Here is a 20,816-nt window from a genome sequence, read left to right on the forward strand (position 1 = left end):
TTGACTTTTTCCACATTTTGTTATGTTACAGCCTTATTATAAAAATGTATACAATTGATTGTTTTCGTCATCAATCCACACACAATACCCCATAATGACAAAGCAATAACTGTTTTAGACAGTTTTGCACAATTATAAAAATCAAAACAGAAATACCTTATTTATTTAGCATTCAGACCCTTTGCTATGAGACTCGAAACTGAGCTCAGATGCATCCTGTTTCCATTCATCATCCTTGAGATGTTTCTACAACTTGATTGGAGTCCACCTGTGGTAAATTAAATTGATTGGACATGATTTTAAAAGGCACACACCTGTCTATACAAGGTCCCACTGTTGACAGAGCATGTCAGAGCAAAAACCAAGCCATGAGGTCAAAGGAATTGTCCGTAGAGCTCTGAGACAGGATTGTCTCGAGGCACAAATCTGGGGAAGGGTACCAAAAAATGTCTGCAGCATTGAAGGTCCTAAGAACACAGTGGCCTCCATCATTCTTAAATGCAAGAAGTTTGGAACCACCAAAACTCTTCCTACAGCTGGCTGAACCGGCCAAACTGAACAATCGGGGGAGAAGGGCCTTGGTCAGGGAGGTGACCAAGAACCCGATGGTCACGCTGACAGAGCTCTAAAGTTCCTCTGTGGTGATGGGAGAACCTTCCAGAAGGACAACCATCTCTGCAGCACTCCGCCAATCAGAACACTATTTTCTGGTCTGATGAAACCAAGATGGAACTCTTTGGCCTGAATACCAAGAGTCACATCTGGAGTAAATTTGGCACCATCCCTACGGTGGAACATGGTGGTGGCAGCATCATGCTGTGGGGATGTTTTTCAGTGGCAGGGACTGGGAGATGAAAACCTGCTCCAGAGCGCACAGGACCTCAGACTGGGGCCAAGGTTCACCTTCCAACAGGACAACGACCCTAAGCACACAGCCAAGACAATGCAGGAGTGACTTCGGGACAAGTCTCTGAATGTCTTTGAGTGGCCAGCCAGAGCCCGGACATGAACCCGATAAAACATCTCTGGAGAGACCTGAAAATAGCTGTGCAGTGACGCTTCCCATCCAACCTGACAGAGCTTGAGAGAATCTGCATAGAAGAATGGCAGAAACTCCCCAAATACAGGTGTACCAGGCTTGTAGCGTTATACCCAACAAGACTCGATGCTGTAATCGCTGCAAAGGTGCTTCAACAAAGTGCTGAGTAAAGTGTCTGAAAACGTCTGTAAATGTGATATTTCAGTTTGGCGTTTTTTATAAACGAGCAAAAATGTCTAAAAACCTGTTTTTGCTTTGTCATTACGGGGTATTGTGTGTAGATTGATGAGGGAAATCATCAATCTCCAAAAAAACAAGGCTGTAACGTAACAAAATGTGGAAAAAGTCCAGGGGTCTGAACACTTTCCGAAGGCACAGTACATCATCCGTCAGTCATGCCCGCCACACTGCTCTAGGCTAAACACACTATTTCTCCTGCAGTTAGTTCTCTATCCAGCTCTATCCAGTCTACTGGGAATAGGGATCTCTCCTCTAAAACCTCTAAAGCCGAGCCATAGTGCAATGATGCCATGCTACCATGCCATCCGTGTGGGCACCAGGGGCTGTGGTGTGCTGAGTGGGCAGAGAGGGGGCAGTTGTGAGCCAGAGGAGGTTGAGCAGTGGTGTGTGTGTGTGTGTGTACACACGTGTCTCTGTGCCTGTCTCCATGGGTACTACTCTTTATTGTCGTAGAAACCAACAATAAACAAAGCAATTGGGTCTAAATTGTCATACTGTACTTTTCATTTCCTATGTGATGTTACCTCAGTTTCACACTGCAGAAGGGCAACAGTGTTCTATTGAGCAGGGATATATTCATGTACACTAATATTCCCACTCCAGTGTAAACAAACCAGCCAGCTTCCTCTGCTTCCTCTGGGCTATTACAGAGGCGGGTTAGAGACTGGGCGGGTTGAGAGAGAGAGAGAGAGAGAGAGAGAGAGAGAGCGAGAGTGAGAGAGAGAGAGAGCGAGAGAGAGAGAGAGAGAGCAGAAAACGAGAGATACATTATAGAGTATATAGAGAGTGGAGACAGAAAAAGCGAGAGCTCAAAGAGAGAGTGAGGAGAGAGAGCGTGAGCTCAGAGAGAAAGAGAGCGAGAGTCTACCTTGTCTTACAGCGTTTACTGCCCTGCGGTGATATCCTTCAGCGTGCTGGAAGGTCACGGCGCAGAGCCTTCCTTTTTCTCTTTCAATTCCATCTGGCTCTTTCACCACCTTTGACAATTGTCATCATGACAAATCAATAAAGACTATCTCCAGTCCTGCCAGAAACACCCCTCCAGCCTCCTCCACCCCCTCCACTGTCCTTGAATAAAACACTGATACAGGAGATAGCTGTGTTAAGTCCTCTCTAAGTCTGTGTGGTAAGGCATCCCTCTCTCTGTGGCCAAGTGTGTAGTGCAAGGTTTGCATTGCATTCATATTTGTGTTCATGTTTACTGTAAATGTGTGTGCGTTGTTTGTGTGCTGAGTTAAGGTAAGTTGTTGCGTGTTGTGTGTGTGTGTATGCATACAAATAGTATGTGTTGTCTGTCGGCTGATTTACAGTAAGCTGCTGTACGTTAAGGGTTGTGTTGTGTGTGCTGATTAGCAGTGTGTTAAGCTGTGCCGAGCTGTGCCGAGCATCGACAGCTCCCAGTGTTAATGCGTGTTGAGCACACTCTAGCCCGTGTGTCACTCTGCTGTATTCTCTGTGTCTCCACAGCGTTCGGCCTGAGTAATTGGTCACAAAGGGGACAGTAAATCTGCAGGAGGACGTGTGTGTGTGCGTGTCTGTCTCTCTGTGTGTGTGTAGGGAGGGGGGAGGTCCCCTTCCTCTTGCCAGCTTTTTAGAAATCTATAAACCTCCAACTGTTTACAAGACCTGATTCCCATTTGACCTACACATGCACACACACACACACACACACACACAAACATGAACGCACGCACGCAAACACACACTTAATGACCTCACCCACTTTGTCTCATCGTTGTCTGCATCGCACGACAGTCCGTCTGAAGTCTAATGGGTCATTCAGTGGAATGGACCAGGGATTCTTAATTTCCTTTCCATTTAGTCCCTTCCTCAATATCAAACATCACTCAGTAAATCCATCAACGTATCGCAGAGAGAAAAAGAGAGAAGGCTATTGTCGGATGAGACTGGGATGAACTGAGTCTAGTCTCCAAAAGTGTTCATTTAGCTAGATTCAAATTTCTATGAGCTCTGTCGAAGTGATGAATGTAACCCACTGGTGAATTTGCTGTGTGAGGTGAATTTAAAGTTATTTTGTGGGTGTAAACATGGTAAAGGACCGTGGCTGACCTTGAGTGTCCAGACGCCGTGAGGGTGTTCCCCCCAGGACTGGACGCTCATCAGGGTCCAGTTCCTCAGGCCGGCGGCCGAGTCATCGTTGCTCCGCGTGGCCAGGAGCAGAGACACTGTGCCCGCCGGGGACGCTAGGGCTATGGAGAGGTCACCACGACACACACTGCTGAGACTCACCTTCACCTGGGGTTGTGTGTGTGTGTGAGTATGAGAGAGAAGGATACAGACAGAGAGAGAGGTGGGGGAGTATTAGTTTTAATATTAGATGAATGTCTTAAACAGATGAAGTGCACACCCACCCGCCCCCCCCCCCCCCCCCATTCATCTCACACAGCACATCTGGTGTGACAATGTCACATCTGAGAGTGAGATGCTGCCGAGCTTTAAAAGACTGACAGCCTGCTCCTGTTTACAGCACATTCCCATGGCAACACATCCATCAATCACACTTGCAGCGATGCCCTGACCAACGCTTTCTGCCAGGAGAAAGCAGCCAGAAACAAACCCCTTTTCAATTTGCATACTGACAGACACGCACGCACGCACACACATTCACATACACACACACTTCACTATTTCACACCCGGTTAGAGGGCGTGGTGTCTTGGTAATGACATTTGGACCTGTCTCTCTGACCTGCACATGCTCCAGTGTGTTGACCTCAGTGTCCGTCCCCAAGCAGCCTGCTGATTGGATGTTCACACTGACCTCTCCTCCAGAGGGCAGGATCCTTCAGAGAAACAAACACCATCACAACCATCCACACAGCTGTCAATCAAATGTCGACAACACACAAACCTGCTGCCAGAGACATCACCCGGCTGTTTTTAAATCATTTTGTTTTCTTTATTATTAAATTATTTTTAAATTTGTGTTGTCCCAAAGTACAGAAAACATCATCAAGTATATGTCCCATATATCAATTCTTAGCCTTCCTGCCCCTCCTCTGCACCAATATGTTTTTTAAATGGATGCTGGAGCATTGTGACAGCACCTGATGGGGTCAAGAGTGACTTCCTGTGTGCACTTCCTGTGAGGGGCGACAGCCTGGAACTGTAAGGCCTGCTGCACCATCAGCCCTGCATCCAGAACCCCAAACCCATACCTGAGACCAGGGAAAATACATTGTTAGACAAGGACCATCTGTATCATCTGGTATATCACTTATATATTGCTTTTGTGTGTCCATGTGTACAGACACCAGTCAGTCTTTGTCTGAGTAGATTTGATTCCAATGTGCTTTAATTGATGCAGCGTTATGTGGTGTATGTGGTGTGTGAATGTGCATGTTAAGGTGACTGTGAAAGCTTTTGCAGACGTGTGTGTCCTAAGTGCATTAGGAAATGCTCGTGGGTGTGGGTGCACCTGCTCTAATGGTTCCATACGAGGAGGCAACAAGTCATTTCCAGGAGGATGATGTTGTCCTCTGACACAATCACTTCCTATTCTGTCCGGGGAGAGAGAGGGCTGCTGTTGGCGCTCCTGGGATTGTGCTCGACGATTGATTCGGAACGATGTGCCGTTCATGGACTGTAATCAAGCCCCATTATTCAGTCTTTACCGTCACGATCAGACGGTCGCTACACAATGGCTTTCCCTTACACAGCGCTGCCTTATTCCCACCCACCTCTATCCCTCTGCCGCTCTCTCTCTCCTCCATTCCTCTTTACCTCTGTCCTCCGCCCATCTATCACTCTCTCCTACGCCCCTCTATCCTTCTCTCCCAGACTGCCTTCACACCAAACCCTCTCCCTCTGTCTCTCCTCCGTCTGTCTCTCCCCTGCTCGCTTCTCCATTCCTCTATCCTCCAACTCTCCATCCCTCTCTCCCAGAGACGAAGGCTATAATAATCATGGTTGTTAGGCCGAATGCTGCCCATAACGCTCCCACAACATTCCCAGTGGTAACCTCAGAGGGTGACAAAGAGCTCGTAGTGTAATTAACATCGCTCCATCATTAATCTGCAATAAGTGAAAGTCATTAGTCTGGATGACGGGCCTCTCTCTACCTCTCTCTCTACCTCTCTCTCTCTCTCTACCTCTCTCTCTCTTCCTCTCTCTCTACCTCTACCCCTCTCTCTCTCTACCTCTCTCTCTCTCTTTCTTTCTCCATGTTTCTCCCTTCTCTCCTGCTCGGTGAAGTCAGGGAGAAGGAGCTGATTTATAAGTCAATCCGCTCTCTCTCACCCTCTCTCTCCACCACCATTTCCGTCACTGCAAGAGACAACAGAGAATGAGGACTGGCAAGGGGGTCCGGAGGACTTACTGACTTGCGTAGCTGGTGGGCAAGGCGCTGTACACCCTCAGTTTCAACGTTAGACACATCAGGAGCTTAGTGGAAGTGAAGGGGCATCAGTGGCAGGGGGAAGTAGGGTCTGAGAGCATGGCAGGGCACAGGTGGAGGGTGCTCTATAAGCTCCCAGTGCCAAAAATGTCAGGGGACCTCTCCCTCTCTCTATGAGGAGGTCTCATTAGTGAGACAAAAAGTCAAAGTCTCTGAAAGTCACCTTCTATTGATCATTTACATTTTCCTAGATATTTCTCCTCGTATAAAGGGATGTGCGCTCTATCAGTTCATTGAGTGATTGGCCCAGTGACGGACGGTCATTTTGCTGCCCAATCTCCCCCTTCTCGCACTCTCTCAATTCAATAAATGCTTTATTGGCATGAATGGATGGGTTGCCACTGTTGCCAAAGCAATCGATATGAAGTATTTAATAAATTAACAATCTTTCTCTCTCTCTTTACCCCCACATCTCTCTCAGCTCTGTCTATCTATCAGAGGGGGGGGGGGGGGGGGGACCAGAGTTCCCCTTCTGTGTCTCCAAACAGCAACAACAGGATTTAATGGACAGAATCTAATCCCACACTATCACCAGCACTGAGTCACCAGCCACAACTCACCATTAGCCACGTAGAGATGCTACTGTTATAACGTGTGCGCTAAGAATCGGGAAGCAAGTACAGGGAGTGAATTGAATAAATCACGGGAACATAGAACAAAACAAGAAACACGAGCAGCGTACAGACATGAAACAGAGTCAGTAACGCAAAAAAAAAAAAGGGAGCGACAGATATAGGGGAAGTAATCATGAAGGGGATGGAGTCCAGGTGAGTCTCATGAAGCGCAGGTGCGCGTAACGATGGTGGCAGGTGTGAGTAATAATGAATAAACTGGCGATGTTGAGCTCCGGAGAGGGGGAGCGGGTAGAGACGTGACATCTGTAGTCGTCTGGGACAAGATCATTTGGGTTCACTTGAATACTGTGGGCAATATTTAGAAGATAGTTTAAGTTGAACTGTTTAAAAGTACTATCAGGTTTAATCTTTGATGTATGGCAAGTCAAATTCAAGATAAAAAAACCCCATTGATATCAAAGACCAATTGTGCTATTGTAGGCCTGTCTTCCATCCATCGTGTCCTAACACCACAGTGTATGACTGTGTGAGCCGTGCTCTGCTCCTCCTCATAAAACGGAAAGTGTTAGAGACTGGGGCTTGTCACCTCTCTCCTGTTTAGTGATTAAATATACCTTCCTCTCCCTTGCCCTGAACCGGGCGCTGTGCAGCTATTAAATCCCAAGCTTCAATAGATCGATCAGGGTTGGCCCCAACTCCACAACCATAAAACTGAGCAGACATATATCTGATAGAAAAAAGGCAGTAGGAAACAGGTTTACCCACTATAGAACATGATGAAAACGACATAGTTTATGTCCTGCCATGCCAATAAAATGCTACAGCTTGAACTGAGCTGAGTCTATTTCCAGAGAAACTCCCCACTCTGCCATCAGATGAGATCCCTCGACTAACAGGTGGGACATAGTACACGGCATCGGAAGAATCACCTGACTATAACATAAAACCTGAGTAAAATGTGTTTTTCTTACCCTACATTTTCACTTATGCCAAACTTTATATACAGTACATATATTTTCACCTTTCTGGAAATAACTGATTAATCAGCAACAACAGCGAAAAACATGTTCCTATTGTGTAACCGTTTGCAATTATTTCACAAGTCTGTTATGAAAGTGTATGAATGCAAAACAAAGATCCCAAGAGCTAACAATTCAACTAAACTTACAAAGTACAAAATGTATTTCAAAATCAACAGATATACCATATGCAGGCAAACTAGATATCCCTAGCCTCCAATAACAAAACAGGCATGTGACCCTGTGATTCTAATTGCGCTGTGTTCTAATCAACCATCTGGTTCCCCAGTCTGAGCCAAGATGACGAATGAGTGACAGGCCATCTTCTGTTTACCCAGCACGGGGAATGTAAAATCCGGACCCCCTCCAGAACCTCTCCAGACCATTCTGCAGCCTCAGATTCTCTGCATCTCCTTTCACTCACCAGTGGAAACTTCTGCCCTCTCACAACTCTTCTGTTCTTTTATCTATTAGGACTCAGGCTCCTCCCCTCACAGTCTCTCCATGGCCCCTCTTTGCAACTGTCGAGGGAACCCTTTCATTTTTTTGTTTGTTCCCCAGACAGTCCTACCCAGGACAGAACCAGTCTCTGTTGACATTCACACCATCTGGTTGGGCCGGGGGGAGGTAAGTCCACATGCAGAACGCGAACTCGTCGCGCACTTTGAGGTCTGACCCTCACTTTCCTCCTGCAGTCCGTGTCTAAGAAACATCGATACGGAAGCCTAACATAACTCCATCTATCATAACATGTAAAAATACAGAACTAATGACTGGTCGGGGACACAGTCCTCTTGGTCTCTTCCCCCTCTCTCTACAGCGGTACACGCCACTAAATCCCCAATAGAAGTGTCTCTAAAGAATCACTCAAGCTGGACTAAGCAGCTGCCTTTGAGTTAGGTCATTTTCCCAGGAGCGCGGGAGAGTGGGGCATTGGCAGGGCCTCAGAAAAAGGACACCCATCTGTTCTCCCAGTGAAAAGGTTGGTGACACCTTCTGTGGTACCAACAACCTCTAATTAAGTGGCCAGGAACGCGCCAGCGGCAGACTATGTGATTGGGTGGGTTCGCCCCCCTGCTTATCGCCGCGGTGACACGGCGAGCCCCCACTCCTCACCCCACCTCCTCACCCTCCTCTCGCCCCCTCTCCTCCACACATCTGTCTATGTATGGCAGGTAACAATGACAAAACACCGGCAGTATTATAGGCTTGAACCGACTGCCTGCACAGACTCTTTCAGATGTGGTTTACAAGATTATTTAAAAATATTTTTCAATATATTTTTCTATCCGTATGTATCATGATTAACAGCAGTGTGTTTTTAATGCAGGATTGGAGGTCCGGACAAATCCCACTGGAATCAAACATCTCCCCGAGCCGTGCTACACACACATACGTTGATTTGATTAACATTGGACTTAAATGAAATAACAAATGGACTTACTCAAATTCCACCGATTTCCATCTCACTTACAGCCAACTACCCCTCTCCAGAAATGTTCCTAATTAGGCTTATTAAGTAATTAAGACAAGAGGTCTTAATTAAATCGGTGCCACTGGGACCTACACAGCGCAAGGCCTTGCCATAAAACACTTTCCTCCTTTTGTTGGTTTAAAATGTTAATTGTAAGACACACAATGCTATTTATTGGGATGAAATATTGATGGTTTTCACAGGCTTTGTTCACATAGGTCCATAGCAGTATTTGAGACAAGAAAAGCTTTAAAAACACTAATCAAGCCAGCATTTGACACTCCCTTTGGGTTTCCTTTAAATGGCTTTTGGAGATTTATTAGACAAGTGTCCATCTGACAGTCAATTGCAGAGGCAACAATAAGTAGTGCTAAAACCCTCCTCCTGAAATGTCAAGTCAATTACCTTGCAAAGAGTTAAACGTTTAATGAAATATCTGTCAGGAGAAAATGAGGCGTTTGTCACAGGCACGGTACGGTCACTTCAAAGAGAGGGAGAGAGGGAGAGAGAGAGAGAGAAAGAGAGAGAGAGAGAAAGAGAGAGAGAGAGAGAGAGAGAGAGAGAGAGAGAGAGAGAGAGCGGCGGTCCATCACTGGGCCTATCACTCAAAGAAGCGAGCGTGTAAACATCCCTTTATACAAGGAGACTTCTCTAGGAACATTTTAAGGATCAATAGCAGGTGACCTCATTCTTAGCATCCAACATATTTTGATTTGTCGCCTGAGTGCTATTCAAACACAAATTCAAAGTGGGTTTGAAGATGAAATTCTGGGGGACGCTGTTGTTGGCCCCCGGTCCCTCTGAAGGATAGTGCCCTTGTGAGTGAGCATAGTGCTAAAAGCTTGGCGGAAGATTCTATTCAAAGTCCCAAGTGTTTTTCTTCTTCTTCTTCTTCTTTTTTTTGCTGAGCAAAGTAACAAGTTTTTGATACCATAGATTAGAACCCATCTGCCATCTATAGTGTAGTACATGAGCATCAAACATAGTTGAATCTCTCTTTAGTTTGTTAAAGCATCTGATACCCACAGTCATTGGTCTGATATGGAGTTGTGTGGGTTTTGTTTTTACCATGGGGCATTTGGGGTTCATTAGTCCATATAGAGATTCATATACTCTTGTTAGCAACTCTCTCCATCAGGCACTTTTTGGGAATTGAAACACTCGGGACAAAGTTATTGGGTGAATTTTTCTCCCTTGGTTATTACTGGTGCAACTCTAGGGCAGCCATATATCCTCAGATTCCTTTCGACTAATTGTGTGGTATCGCAAATGAACTCTGGATTGGGGAAAAAAACAGGCAACCTTATTTGGAAATTTCTTGTATTTTTCTCTCCCCCTAGCAAAACATCAAAATTGCTACTTAGCATGAATTATACATTAGTGGGGGTGGAGGGCACGGGGACCCTCTCGCCCGCGGCGCTGTGGGAGTGGGGTAGGGGTGCAGACGGCCATCCGCACGCCCGCTGCACACCCCCGCCGAGAGAGAGCTCCCCCCCCCCCCCCCCCCCCCACAGGAAGTACAGCGCTCCACTTCCCCTGTCCCTCTGGGCACAGCTGTGTGTCACACACAAATCAAAACCAAATCAAAGTCTATTGGTCGAGTACACAGTTTAGCAGATGTTATAGCAGGTGCAGCAAAATGCTTATGTTGCTAGCTTTTAACAATGCACTAAAATGTCAAACAAGTACACAAATAATAAAACAATTGAACATTTTAAATAATAATGTATGTAAAATAATAATGTAAGAATGCATCCAATCAACAACCCAAATAGCACTGTAACAGTAATCCAAATGCAATCTTCAGTATATGTATATACTTTACACCGGATGAATTTACACAAGATATACTAAGAATGATATGTACAGCTGTCACGATCGTTATAAGGAGTGGACCAAGATGCAGTGTGGTATGTTTCCATCCTTTATTTTGGAATAGAAAACTTTAAACAACAAAACGAACAAACGAAACGTGACGCTAATATAATGCTCACAGGCATACATAGACAAGATCCCACAAAGCACAACGGGAAAATGGCTACCTAAATATGATCCCCAATCAGAGACAACGATAAACAGCTGCCTCTGATTGGGAACCATACTAGGCCAACATAGAAATATAATTCACCAAGATAACCCACCCTTAAATCACACCCGGACCTAACCAACATAGAGAATAAAAGCTCTCTATGGTCAGGGTGTGACAGTACACTCCCCCAAAAGTGTGGAAACCTGGCCGCAAAACCTGACTCAAAAGGGGAGGGTGAGGGTGGGCATCTACCATCGGGGGCGGCTCCGGTGTGGGGCGAAGTACCCACTCCGCTCGTGGACACGTCATCGGAGGAACCGGAACCGTGGCTCGTTGCCGGAAGAACCGGACCGTGTGTCAACACGAGAGGAACCGGACCGTGGATCGTCGCCGGGCCGTCGATTGTCGATGGAGGAACTGGACCGTAGATCATCGCCGGGGACTCCGGAATGTAGATCGTCGCCGGAGGCTCCGGACTGGGAACCCTCGCAGGAGGCCCCGGACTGAGAACCCTCACAGGAGGCTCCGGACTAAGAACCCCCGCTGGACTGTGGAGGCGCACTGGAGGCCTGATGCGTGGGACCGGTACAGGTGGCACCAGGCTGATGACACACACCTCAGGGCGAGTGCGGGGAGGAGGCACAGGACGTACTGAACTGTGGAGGCGCACTGGAGACACAGGACGTATGGCAGGCGCAGGATACACTGGGCCGTGGAGGCTCACTGGAGGTCTGGAGTGTAGAGCTGGCACAACGCGTCCTTTGCGTATCTCCGCAAAACATGGTCCCATGCTCCTCAAATTGACTGTCTTGCTCCAGACACCAAAACATCCACTCTACCTCATCACTCCCCTCAACTATCTCACAATACTCCTCGCTCAGTTTATCCCAATATTCCTCTATGCTCTCAGACTCGCCCCTCGGCCTCGCCAACCAATCCGTGTGCCTACCCCCCAAAAACTTTGGGGGCTGCCTCTCGGGCTTCCGTCGTGGTCGTGAACTTCGGAGTCGTCGTTCATCCTCCTGCGTCTGCTTCCATGGAAGGCTTTCGTCTCCTGCCATTATCTCCTCCCAAGTCCAGGATGTCTACTCCTCCTGGCCATGCTGCTTGGTCCGTTTGTGGTGGGATCTTCTGTCACGATCGTTATAAGGAGTGGACCAAGATGTAGCGTGTTATCTTTCCATCCTTTATTTTGGAATAGAAAACTTTAAAGAGCAAAACAACAAAATGAACAAATGAAACGTGAAGCTGCTGTAATGCTCACAGGCAACTATACAAATAGACAAGATCCCACAAAGCACAATGGGGAAATGGCTACCTAAATATGATCCCCAATGAGAGACAACGATAAACAGCTGCCTCTGATTGGGAACCATACTCGGCCAACATAGAAATATAATTCACCTAGATAACTCACCCTTAAATCACACCCCGACCTAACCAACATAGAGAATAAAAGCTCAGGGCGTGACAACAACAGTAGATATATTAGTGAGCTATGTCTATAGTGAGCTATAGTATATAAATGAATATGCAATGTGTATAAACAGTGTAACTAAAATGCTATGTACAGTAGTAGAAAGAGAACGAGTTAAATCAAGATTAAAGTATTTAAATACACACAGTATGTACAGCAGAAGTTATATTCGATGAGTAAACATTATTAAAGTGACCAGTGTTCAATGCCTCTATGTACATAGGGCAGCAGACTCTAAGGTGCAGGGTTGTGTACCGGGTGGTAGCCGGCTAGTGACAGTGTCTAACGTGCAGGGCAGGGTACTGGGTGGGGCCGGCTAGTGACAGTGTCTAACGTGCAGGGCAGGGTACTGGGTGGGGCCGGCTAGTGACAGTGTCTAACGTGCAGGGCAGGGTACTGGGTGAGGCCGGCTAGTGACAGTGTCTAACGTGCAGGGCAGGGTACTGGGTGGGGTCGGCTAGTGACAGTGTCTAACGTGCAGGGCAGGGTACTGGGTGGGGCCGGCTAGTGACAGTGTCTAACGTGCAGGGCAGGGTACTGGGTGGGGCCGGCTAGTGACAGTGTCTAACGTGCAGGGCAGGGTACTGGGTGGGGCCGGCTAGTGACAGTGTCTAACGTGCAGGGCAAGGTACTGGGTGGGGCCGGCTAGTGACAGTGTCTAACGTGCAGGGCAGGGTACTGGGTGGTAGCCGGCTAGTGACAGTGTCTAACGTGCAGGGCAGGGTACTGGGTGGGGCCGGCTAGTGACAGTGTCTAACGTGCAGGGCAGGGTACTGGGTGGGGCCGGCTAGTGACAGTGTCTAACGTGCAGGGCAGGGTACTGGGTGGGGCCGGCTAGTGACAGTGTCTAACGTGCAGGGCAGGGTACTGGGTGGTAGCCGGCTAGTGACAGTGTCTAACGTGCAGGGCAGGGTACTGGGTGGGGCCGGCTAGTGACAGTGTCTAACGTGCAGGGCAGGGTACTGGGTGGGGCCGGCTAGTGACAGTGTCTAACGTGCAGGGCAGGGTACTGGGTGGTAGCCGGCTAGTGACAGTGTCTAACGTGCAGGGCAGGGTACTGGGTGGGGCCGGCTAGTGACAGTGTCTAACGTGCAGGGCAGGGTACTGGGTGGGGCCGGCTAGTGACAGTGTCTAACGTGCAGGGCAGGGTACTGGGTGGGGCCGGCTAGTGACAGTGTCTAACGTGCAGGGCAGGGTACTGGGTGGGGCCGGCTAGTGACAGTGTCTAACGTGCAGGGCAGGGTACTGGGTGGGGCCGGCTAGTGACAGTGTCTAACGTGCAGGGCAGGGTACTGGGTGGGGCCGGCTAGTGACAGTGTCTAACGTGCAGGGCAGGGTACTGGGTGGGGCCGGCTAGTGACAGTGTCTAACGTGCAGGGCAGGGTACTGGGTGGTAGCCGGCTAGTGACAGTGTCTAACGTGCAGGGCAGGGTACTGGGTGGGGCCGGCTAGTGACAGTGTCTAACGTGCAGGGCAGGGTACTGGGTGGGGCCGGCTAGTGACAGTGTCTAACGTGCAGGGCAGTGTACTGGGTGGGGCCGGCTAGTGATGGCTGTTAAATCATTTTGGTCCCAGCTTTGATGCAACTGTACTGTCTCCACCTGCTAGATGGTAGCGGGGTGAGCAGGCTGTGAATCGGGTGGCTGAGATCCTTGATTATCTTCTTGGCCTTCCTGTGACACCGGGTGGGCAGGGCAGATAGTGTGCCCCCGATGATGCGTCGTGCTGACCGCAACCCCCCTCTGGAGAGGGTGCAGTCGGTGGGTGATACAGCCCGACAGAATGCTCTCGATGGTGCATCTGTAGATGTTTGTGAGGGTCTTAGGGGCCACGCCACATTCCTTGCACCTTCTTCACCAGGGTGTCGGTGTGGAGGGACAATTTCAGATCCTCATTTTTACCCTCTCCACTGTGGCCCTGTCAATGTGACACACGCACGCACTCACACACACACACACACACACACTCACTCACTCACTCACTCACTCACTCACTCACTCACTCACTCACTCACTCACTCACTCACTCACTCACTCACTCACTCACTCACTCACTCACTCACTCACTCACTCACTCACTCACTCACTCACTCACTCACTCACTCACTCACTCACTCACTCACTCACTCACTCACTCACTCACTCACTCACTCACTCACTCACTCACTCACTCACTCACTCACTCACTCACTCACTCACTCACTCACTCACTCACTCACTCACTCACTCACTCACTCACTCACTCACTCACTCACTCACTCACTCACTCACTCACTCACTCACTCTCTCTCACTCACTCACACACACACACACACACACATACAAATACACACACACTGATTCAGAGGGGCTAAGTGCTGAAGACACATTTTGGTTGAGTGCAACTGACTAGGTATCCCCTTTCCCTCTCCCTTTCACATTCTCTCACACACACCATGTATATTGAATATGATCAAACATATTGAATATATTTACACACATACACCCTGAGGTTTTATCTCACACACTCACACAATCCATCGCATCGACACAGCTACCGCTACCCACCGACACAAAACGGACATATTCTTTACTCTCTATGTCCAACTTTGGGTACACAAGCAAGAACATATATTTTCTCAGGTGCGAAGCTATATTTAGTCAGAGCCAATGTGAAGAAAGAAGACTAACTGATGAAGTTGACTGTAATAAGGATAGAAATTGGATCGTCTCTGTGTTTATCCAACACCGTCTAATTCAATATAAACAACCAATCAGGAATCAGGGTCAGAGGTCAATGTCACATCACCACACTGGCCCCCATTCTCATCCTCCTGCTGCTCATTAAGCCTCCTAATCAACAGGAAAGCCAGTATATCACACATATACATGCACACCCATGCATGCGCGCGCACACACACACACACACACACTCACACACACACACACACACACACACACACACACACACACACACACACACACACACACACACACACACACACACACACACACACACACACACGACTTCCTGTCTCCCTCACAAATATAATTTTTAATTCATAGGACATTCTATTATTTTGGATTCACTCATTTATTATCACATGAAACAAATGTTCTATTAAAAGTGGGATTGTTGCTCTGTGAATAAACCATATCTTTAATTACCTTGCCTCTCCGTCGTAAAACACATACAGTTCAGAGGCTCAGAGAACTTGGCTTAGAGAAGGTGTACAGAACGAAAGAAGAAAAAGGTCTCCATAATGAATACATCTATCCGGCTGGCCGTGAGAGTTAGCAGGGCACAGCCACCTCTGCCCTGAGACCATGGATTCTCCATATTCATCTGGATTTTATAGACCATACGGAGTTGTGGCGGTATCTATAAATCCTAGAGACTGTAGAGAGTGTAGCAGTGTTCGTGACCTTGTCTGTGTGGAGTCCTATAGGTGGGCTGCTTGCCTGTGTGTGTGTGTGTGTGTGTGTGTGTGTGTGTGTGTGTGTGTGTGTGTGTGTGTGTGTGTGTGTGTGTGTGTGTGTGTGTGTGTGTGTGTGTGTGTGTGTGTGTGTGTGTGTGTGTGTGTGTGTGTGTGTGTGTGTGTGTGAGTGACGCGATGACCAGTGGCCCTGATAATCTTTATGATAAATCATCCCAGTGCAGCCTGCCTCTACAGCCATGATGACTGACAGCTCTAAATACCTGGGAGGGTAGCAGGGTGGTTTAAAGGCCTCACGGTTAAAGCATTCACGGCTTCGGCTCGGGACCCCAGTTTCCCTGTGTAAAAGAGCAGCAACATCCAAAGCCCGCAGTCTCAAATTGTCATTCTAGCTCAGTCTCAAGGCACCATTCTGGCTCGATCACACGTCACCGTTCTGGCAGTGGTTCAAACCTCACATTGGCTCCCATTCAGGCTTCATACTGGCTGGGTTTCAAGGCCCACACTGGGCTGTGCTTCAGCCTCCATTGTGGTTCTATGTGGCTCTGTTTCAGGCAGGGCCCCTTCAGTTTCAGCACCCTGGGTTGCTGGCCTCATGCCCATGCGTATCAGTGGGAGATCTCAGCAGAGCCCTTTGTTTGGGGAGGCATTTTGCCTTTTTTCTCCCACTCGGCCTGTAACCTAAACACCTAAAGCATCTCACGCTCAACAAATCGGCCCAGCAGACGATGGAGTGGCACAAGACAAATGGCTGGAGGCGGTTCAAACCTCTGGGACTGATGGCATCTGACCGGGCCTGACCTCCCAAAGGTTAAAGACACGTTCACTTACAAAGCAATCAATTATCGGGGCTGCGTGGTCCCTTTTAACAAATGCTCCCCTCCCTCGCAATGACAGCCACACTTTTAAAACAGCAAGGCTTATTAATGAGTATCACTACTGTGGAGACACCCCCCTCCCCCCCCACCCCCAATCTACAGTAGACTGTGTGTTACAGTTTCACAATTACAACACAACTCTTAAACAAGCTACTTTTTTGCCTTCCCTCTCCTGTGTATCTGTATCTGCCTTTCGCTTGTTCTACACTCTTTGTTTTCCTCCCTGGGCTCTGTCTCTCCATCGGTATCTTTCTCTTTCTCTGTTTCTCTCTCTCCTCCGCATTTCTGTCTGTGCCTGTGTTTTTTTCTTTCCCTCTGTTTTCATCACGGGCTCTCTCTCTCTCCATGTCTCTCGTATCTTTCTCTTTCCCTCTGTTTTCATCACGGGCTCTCTCTCTCCATGTCTCTCGTATCTTTCTCTTTCCCTCTGTTTTCATCACGGGCTCTCTCTCTCCATGTCTCTCGTATCTTTCTCTTTCCCTCTCTGTTCTCTCTCCCTGATCTTCCTCTCTCTCTCTCTGTCTGTAGTCTCTCCTGGTTTGTGTCGCAGGTTTGTCCTGCTAGCTGAGCTTGGCGGGCCCCTCAGCTGTTCGGCTGTGTTAGTAATTACCATTTCATTAAGAATGACAGTTTCGGGGGTTGAGGCACCATTTCATCGGGGTCTCGTGGGAAAGGCGCCTGCCAAATTTTGTGCGTGAACGGCAATTATCTCTCTATGTCTGCAATTCACTATTTTGTACTCGGTTGCTTGACGACAGCGATGAAATTCGAAGCAAAAATGTGTCTAGGATGGATAGGCATACAGCAGAGGCCATTCCTGGTTAGCGCAATAGATTCGAGGTATTAGACTAGAGATGGAAGAGCTGACTGAAGAATGGCAGAGGGTGCATCATATTGAGCAAACAGAAAGGGCGTGCACCCACAGCAGTAGGTATGTATAATCTCTGGTCACACAGCTAGAACTGCATTATGCTTGAATGCAGTAGCGCAGTAAGGGATGCTTGTCTTTGTATGTGTGTGTTTTTAGCATGCGAATAAGGGTGATAAGTTTCCGTTTACGTCATCTGTGTGTGTCAGTGTGTGTGTGTGTGTGTGTGTGTGTGTTTTGTGCGTATGTGCGTGTTTGTTTGCGTACCCACGTACACGTGTGTGTGTGTGTGTGTGTGCGTGTGCCACTCGCTGAGAACCAGGGAGGAAAGAGCTGGGTGTGAGTTATAGCGACAGGACTCAGAGCTTGTCTGCTGGAAACCGGTTGAGCTCTTCTACTTCTACTCTGAATGATGGCACACTTCCTTCTTACACATTCCACACAATTGCGCTCCACTAACACGGGACCAGGAAGGAGAGGCAGGTTCCGGGGCCATATGGAGAGGGACGCGGGGCCCAGTGAATAAATGGGATATCCCCAGCTCATCCCTAGATCCAGTCAGGGCGATGAAACAGCAGCACTAACGAAACACCAACTGCATGTACCATAAGATGGATAGCTATATGTGTGTATATCTGCCGGTAAGCCAGAGGAGCTGTAGGGAGCCTGCTTATTGACGTGACCCAGGAACCTCCAACCCTACCCTCAGCTCCATCCTCCATCCCCAGCCCCACCGGTAAGCAGCAGGGAAGGCAGACAAGTGCAGCCCTGCTCTGCTAATGCATTCACCAGCCAGCCCTCATCCAAGCAGGCAAAGCACTTAATTACTTAAATTGATCATTATTAGCTTCAATTAGAGAGGGACACTGGGGGGAAAACAAGGTCCTGATTCCTGCAGACAGATCACAAGCAGAGGTGAAGGCAGAGGTGGCTCAACTAGCCTCTAACACACACACCCTAAGCCCTAAGCCCTAAGCAGGGGTGGAAGATTGGCAGGATACTAGATATGCATCCTCAGTGGAGCTGCAGTAGGGAGTAGGGATAGGAGAAGGACCCCCCTCTCCCGTCCCTCTACGGTGCCTGTGTTTGTGTTTCTAGGGCGCTGGGTGACCTTTGACCTCGGGCTAATGAGAGCGATAACGAGGATTAAAAGGGGGCGACTGGAAGGTGTCTGCGAGGGGGTTTTAAACAATTACACTCGGCTGCCAACATGTCTTTTCCTCATGACTCAGGAAATGACAGTCTCTCTCTCCTTTTTCTGGCCAACACAAAAGAAAAAGGCTTATGGAAAATACTACATTATCCTGGGCCACATTAACTTGGATGTAAATCGCTGGGCAATTATGTTTTAATAGGCCTTTAAGAGAATGAGTAATTGGGGGTGACGCTGGTGAGGTTGATCATGGTTACCCATCTCTCTCCCTCTGTGCCCAGCAGAACAGGCCCTGGGCATTGTGTATCGGTCGATTGGAAGTGTGCGTATGTGTGTGCGTCCATGCAGGTGTCTATTAATATGGGGTTGGAACCCAAATTATTTTCCAATAGTTCCGTTCTGAATAGAACCCCTATTTTTTCCCCCCGTTCCGTTACAGTGTTCCCACCAGCATTATAAAGTTCTGAATAGAACCCCTATTTTCCCCTGTTCTGTTACAGTGTTCCCACCAGCATTATAAAGTTCTGAATAGAACCACCCCTATTTTTCCCCCGTTCCGTTACAGTGTTCCCACCAGCATTATAAAGTTCTGAATAGAACCCCTATTTTTCCCCCGTTCCGTTACAGTGTTCCCACCAGCATTATAAAGTTCTGAATAGAACCCCTATTTTCCCCCGTTCCGTTACAGTGTTCCCACCAGCATTATAAAGTTCTGAATAGAACCACCCCTATTTTTCCCCCGTTCCGTTACAGTGTTCCCACCAGCATTATAAAGTTCTGAATAGAACCCCTATTTTTCCCCCGTTCCGTTACAGTGTTCCCACCAGCATTTTAAAGTTCTGAATAGAACCCCTATTTTTCCCCCGTTCAGTTACAGTGTTCCCACCAGCATTATAAAGTTCTGAATAGAACCCCTATTTCCCCCCGTTCAGTTACAGTGTTCCCACCAGCATTATAAAGTTCTGAATAGAACCCCTATTTTTCCCCCGTTCCGTTACAGTGTTCCCACCAGCATTATAAAGTTCTGAATTGAACCCCTATTTTTCCCCCGTTCCGTTATAGTGTTCCCACCAGCATTATAAAGTTCTGAATAGAACCCCTATTTTCCCCCGTTCAGTTACAGTGTTCCCACCAGCATTATAAAGTTCTGAATAGAACCCCTATTTTCCCCCGTTCAGTTACAGTGTTCCCACCAGCATTATAAAGTTCTGAATAGAACCCCTATTTTCCCCCGTTCAGTTACAGTGTTCCCACCAGCATTATAAAGTTCTGAATAGAACCCCTATTTTCCCCCGTTCAGTTACAGTGTTCCCACCAGCATTATAAAGTTCTGAACCAGTTTGAACCATAAGAAAAGAAACGGTTCATGCAGTTCCTCTTCAGATTATTATTTTTTAACAAGCGGAATCAACATCGTTTTTACATTTAGCTCATTCATCTACTCCACCAATTAGCACGGATAGAGCAGCTTGATATGGAACGGGTAAGCTATTGTTTATATGTTTGATTGGTCAAATAGGTGCTGGAGCAGGCCTCCCGGTTGGCGCAGTGGTCAAGGGCGCCGTACTGCAGCGCCAGCTGTGCCACCAGAGACTATGGGTTCGCGCCCAGGCTTTGCCGTAACCGGCCGCGAACGGGAGGTCTGTGGGGCGACGCACAATTGGCCTAGCGTCGTCCGGGTTAGGGAGGGTTTGGCCGGTAGGGATATCCTTGTCTCATTGTGCACCAGCAGCAGGCTGGGCAGGAGTCGCTGGTTGCCAGGTGCACTGTGTTTCCTCCGACACATTGGTGCGGCTGGCTTCCGGGTTGGATGCGCGCTGTGTTAAGAAGCAGTACGGCTTGGTTGGGTTGTGTATCGGAGGACGCATGACTTTCAACCTTCGTCTCTCCCGAGCCCGTACGGGAGTTGTAGCGATGAGACAAGATAGTAGCTACTAACAATTGGACACCACAAAATTGGGGAGAAAAAGGGGTAAAAATGCAATTTTTTTAAAAATAAAAATAGAGCGAGATACAACTGAAATTTCAGTGGGGTGGGGAGAGAGCGAGAGAGAGGGGTGGACATGTAGAGGGATTGGCCTGAAGCGTTGAACATTATGACATGACCTGAACTGGAATGTGTTTAAGAACTTCAATGAATTACATAATTATACACTAGATATTAGGAATATATACAAATACGGTTCCGGGAAACACTATTTCTGTTTCCATTCCTCTAAAAATGTTGCTATTT

At 47.9% G+C, this 20,816-nt stretch overlaps 1 protein-coding gene across 1 annotated transcript in view; it reads right to left on the reverse strand.

Annotated features, from left to right (window-relative positions):
- Positions 1-20,816, reverse strand: part of LOC110504035 (neuroendocrine convertase 1) — a 65,076-nt gene that overhangs the window by 17,170 nt on the left and 27,090 nt on the right. Inside the window, exons 4-6 of the mRNA XM_036964818.2 lie at positions 4,347-4,457; positions 3,989-4,082; positions 3,350-3,535 (exon numbers count right to left, since the gene is read on the reverse strand). Coding sequence (XP_036820713.2) covers positions 3,350-3,535; positions 3,989-4,082; positions 4,347-4,457 — 391 coding nt within the window. The remainder of the gene's footprint in view (positions 1-3,349; positions 3,536-3,988; positions 4,083-4,346; positions 4,458-20,816) is intronic.

This window comes from Oncorhynchus mykiss, chromosome 3, assembly GCF_057628025.1.
Source record: "Oncorhynchus mykiss isolate SJ-2025 chromosome 3, ASM5762802v1, whole genome shotgun sequence".
In the NCBI taxonomy this organism is placed as follows: Eukaryota; Metazoa; Chordata; class Actinopteri; order Salmoniformes; family Salmonidae; genus Oncorhynchus; species Oncorhynchus mykiss.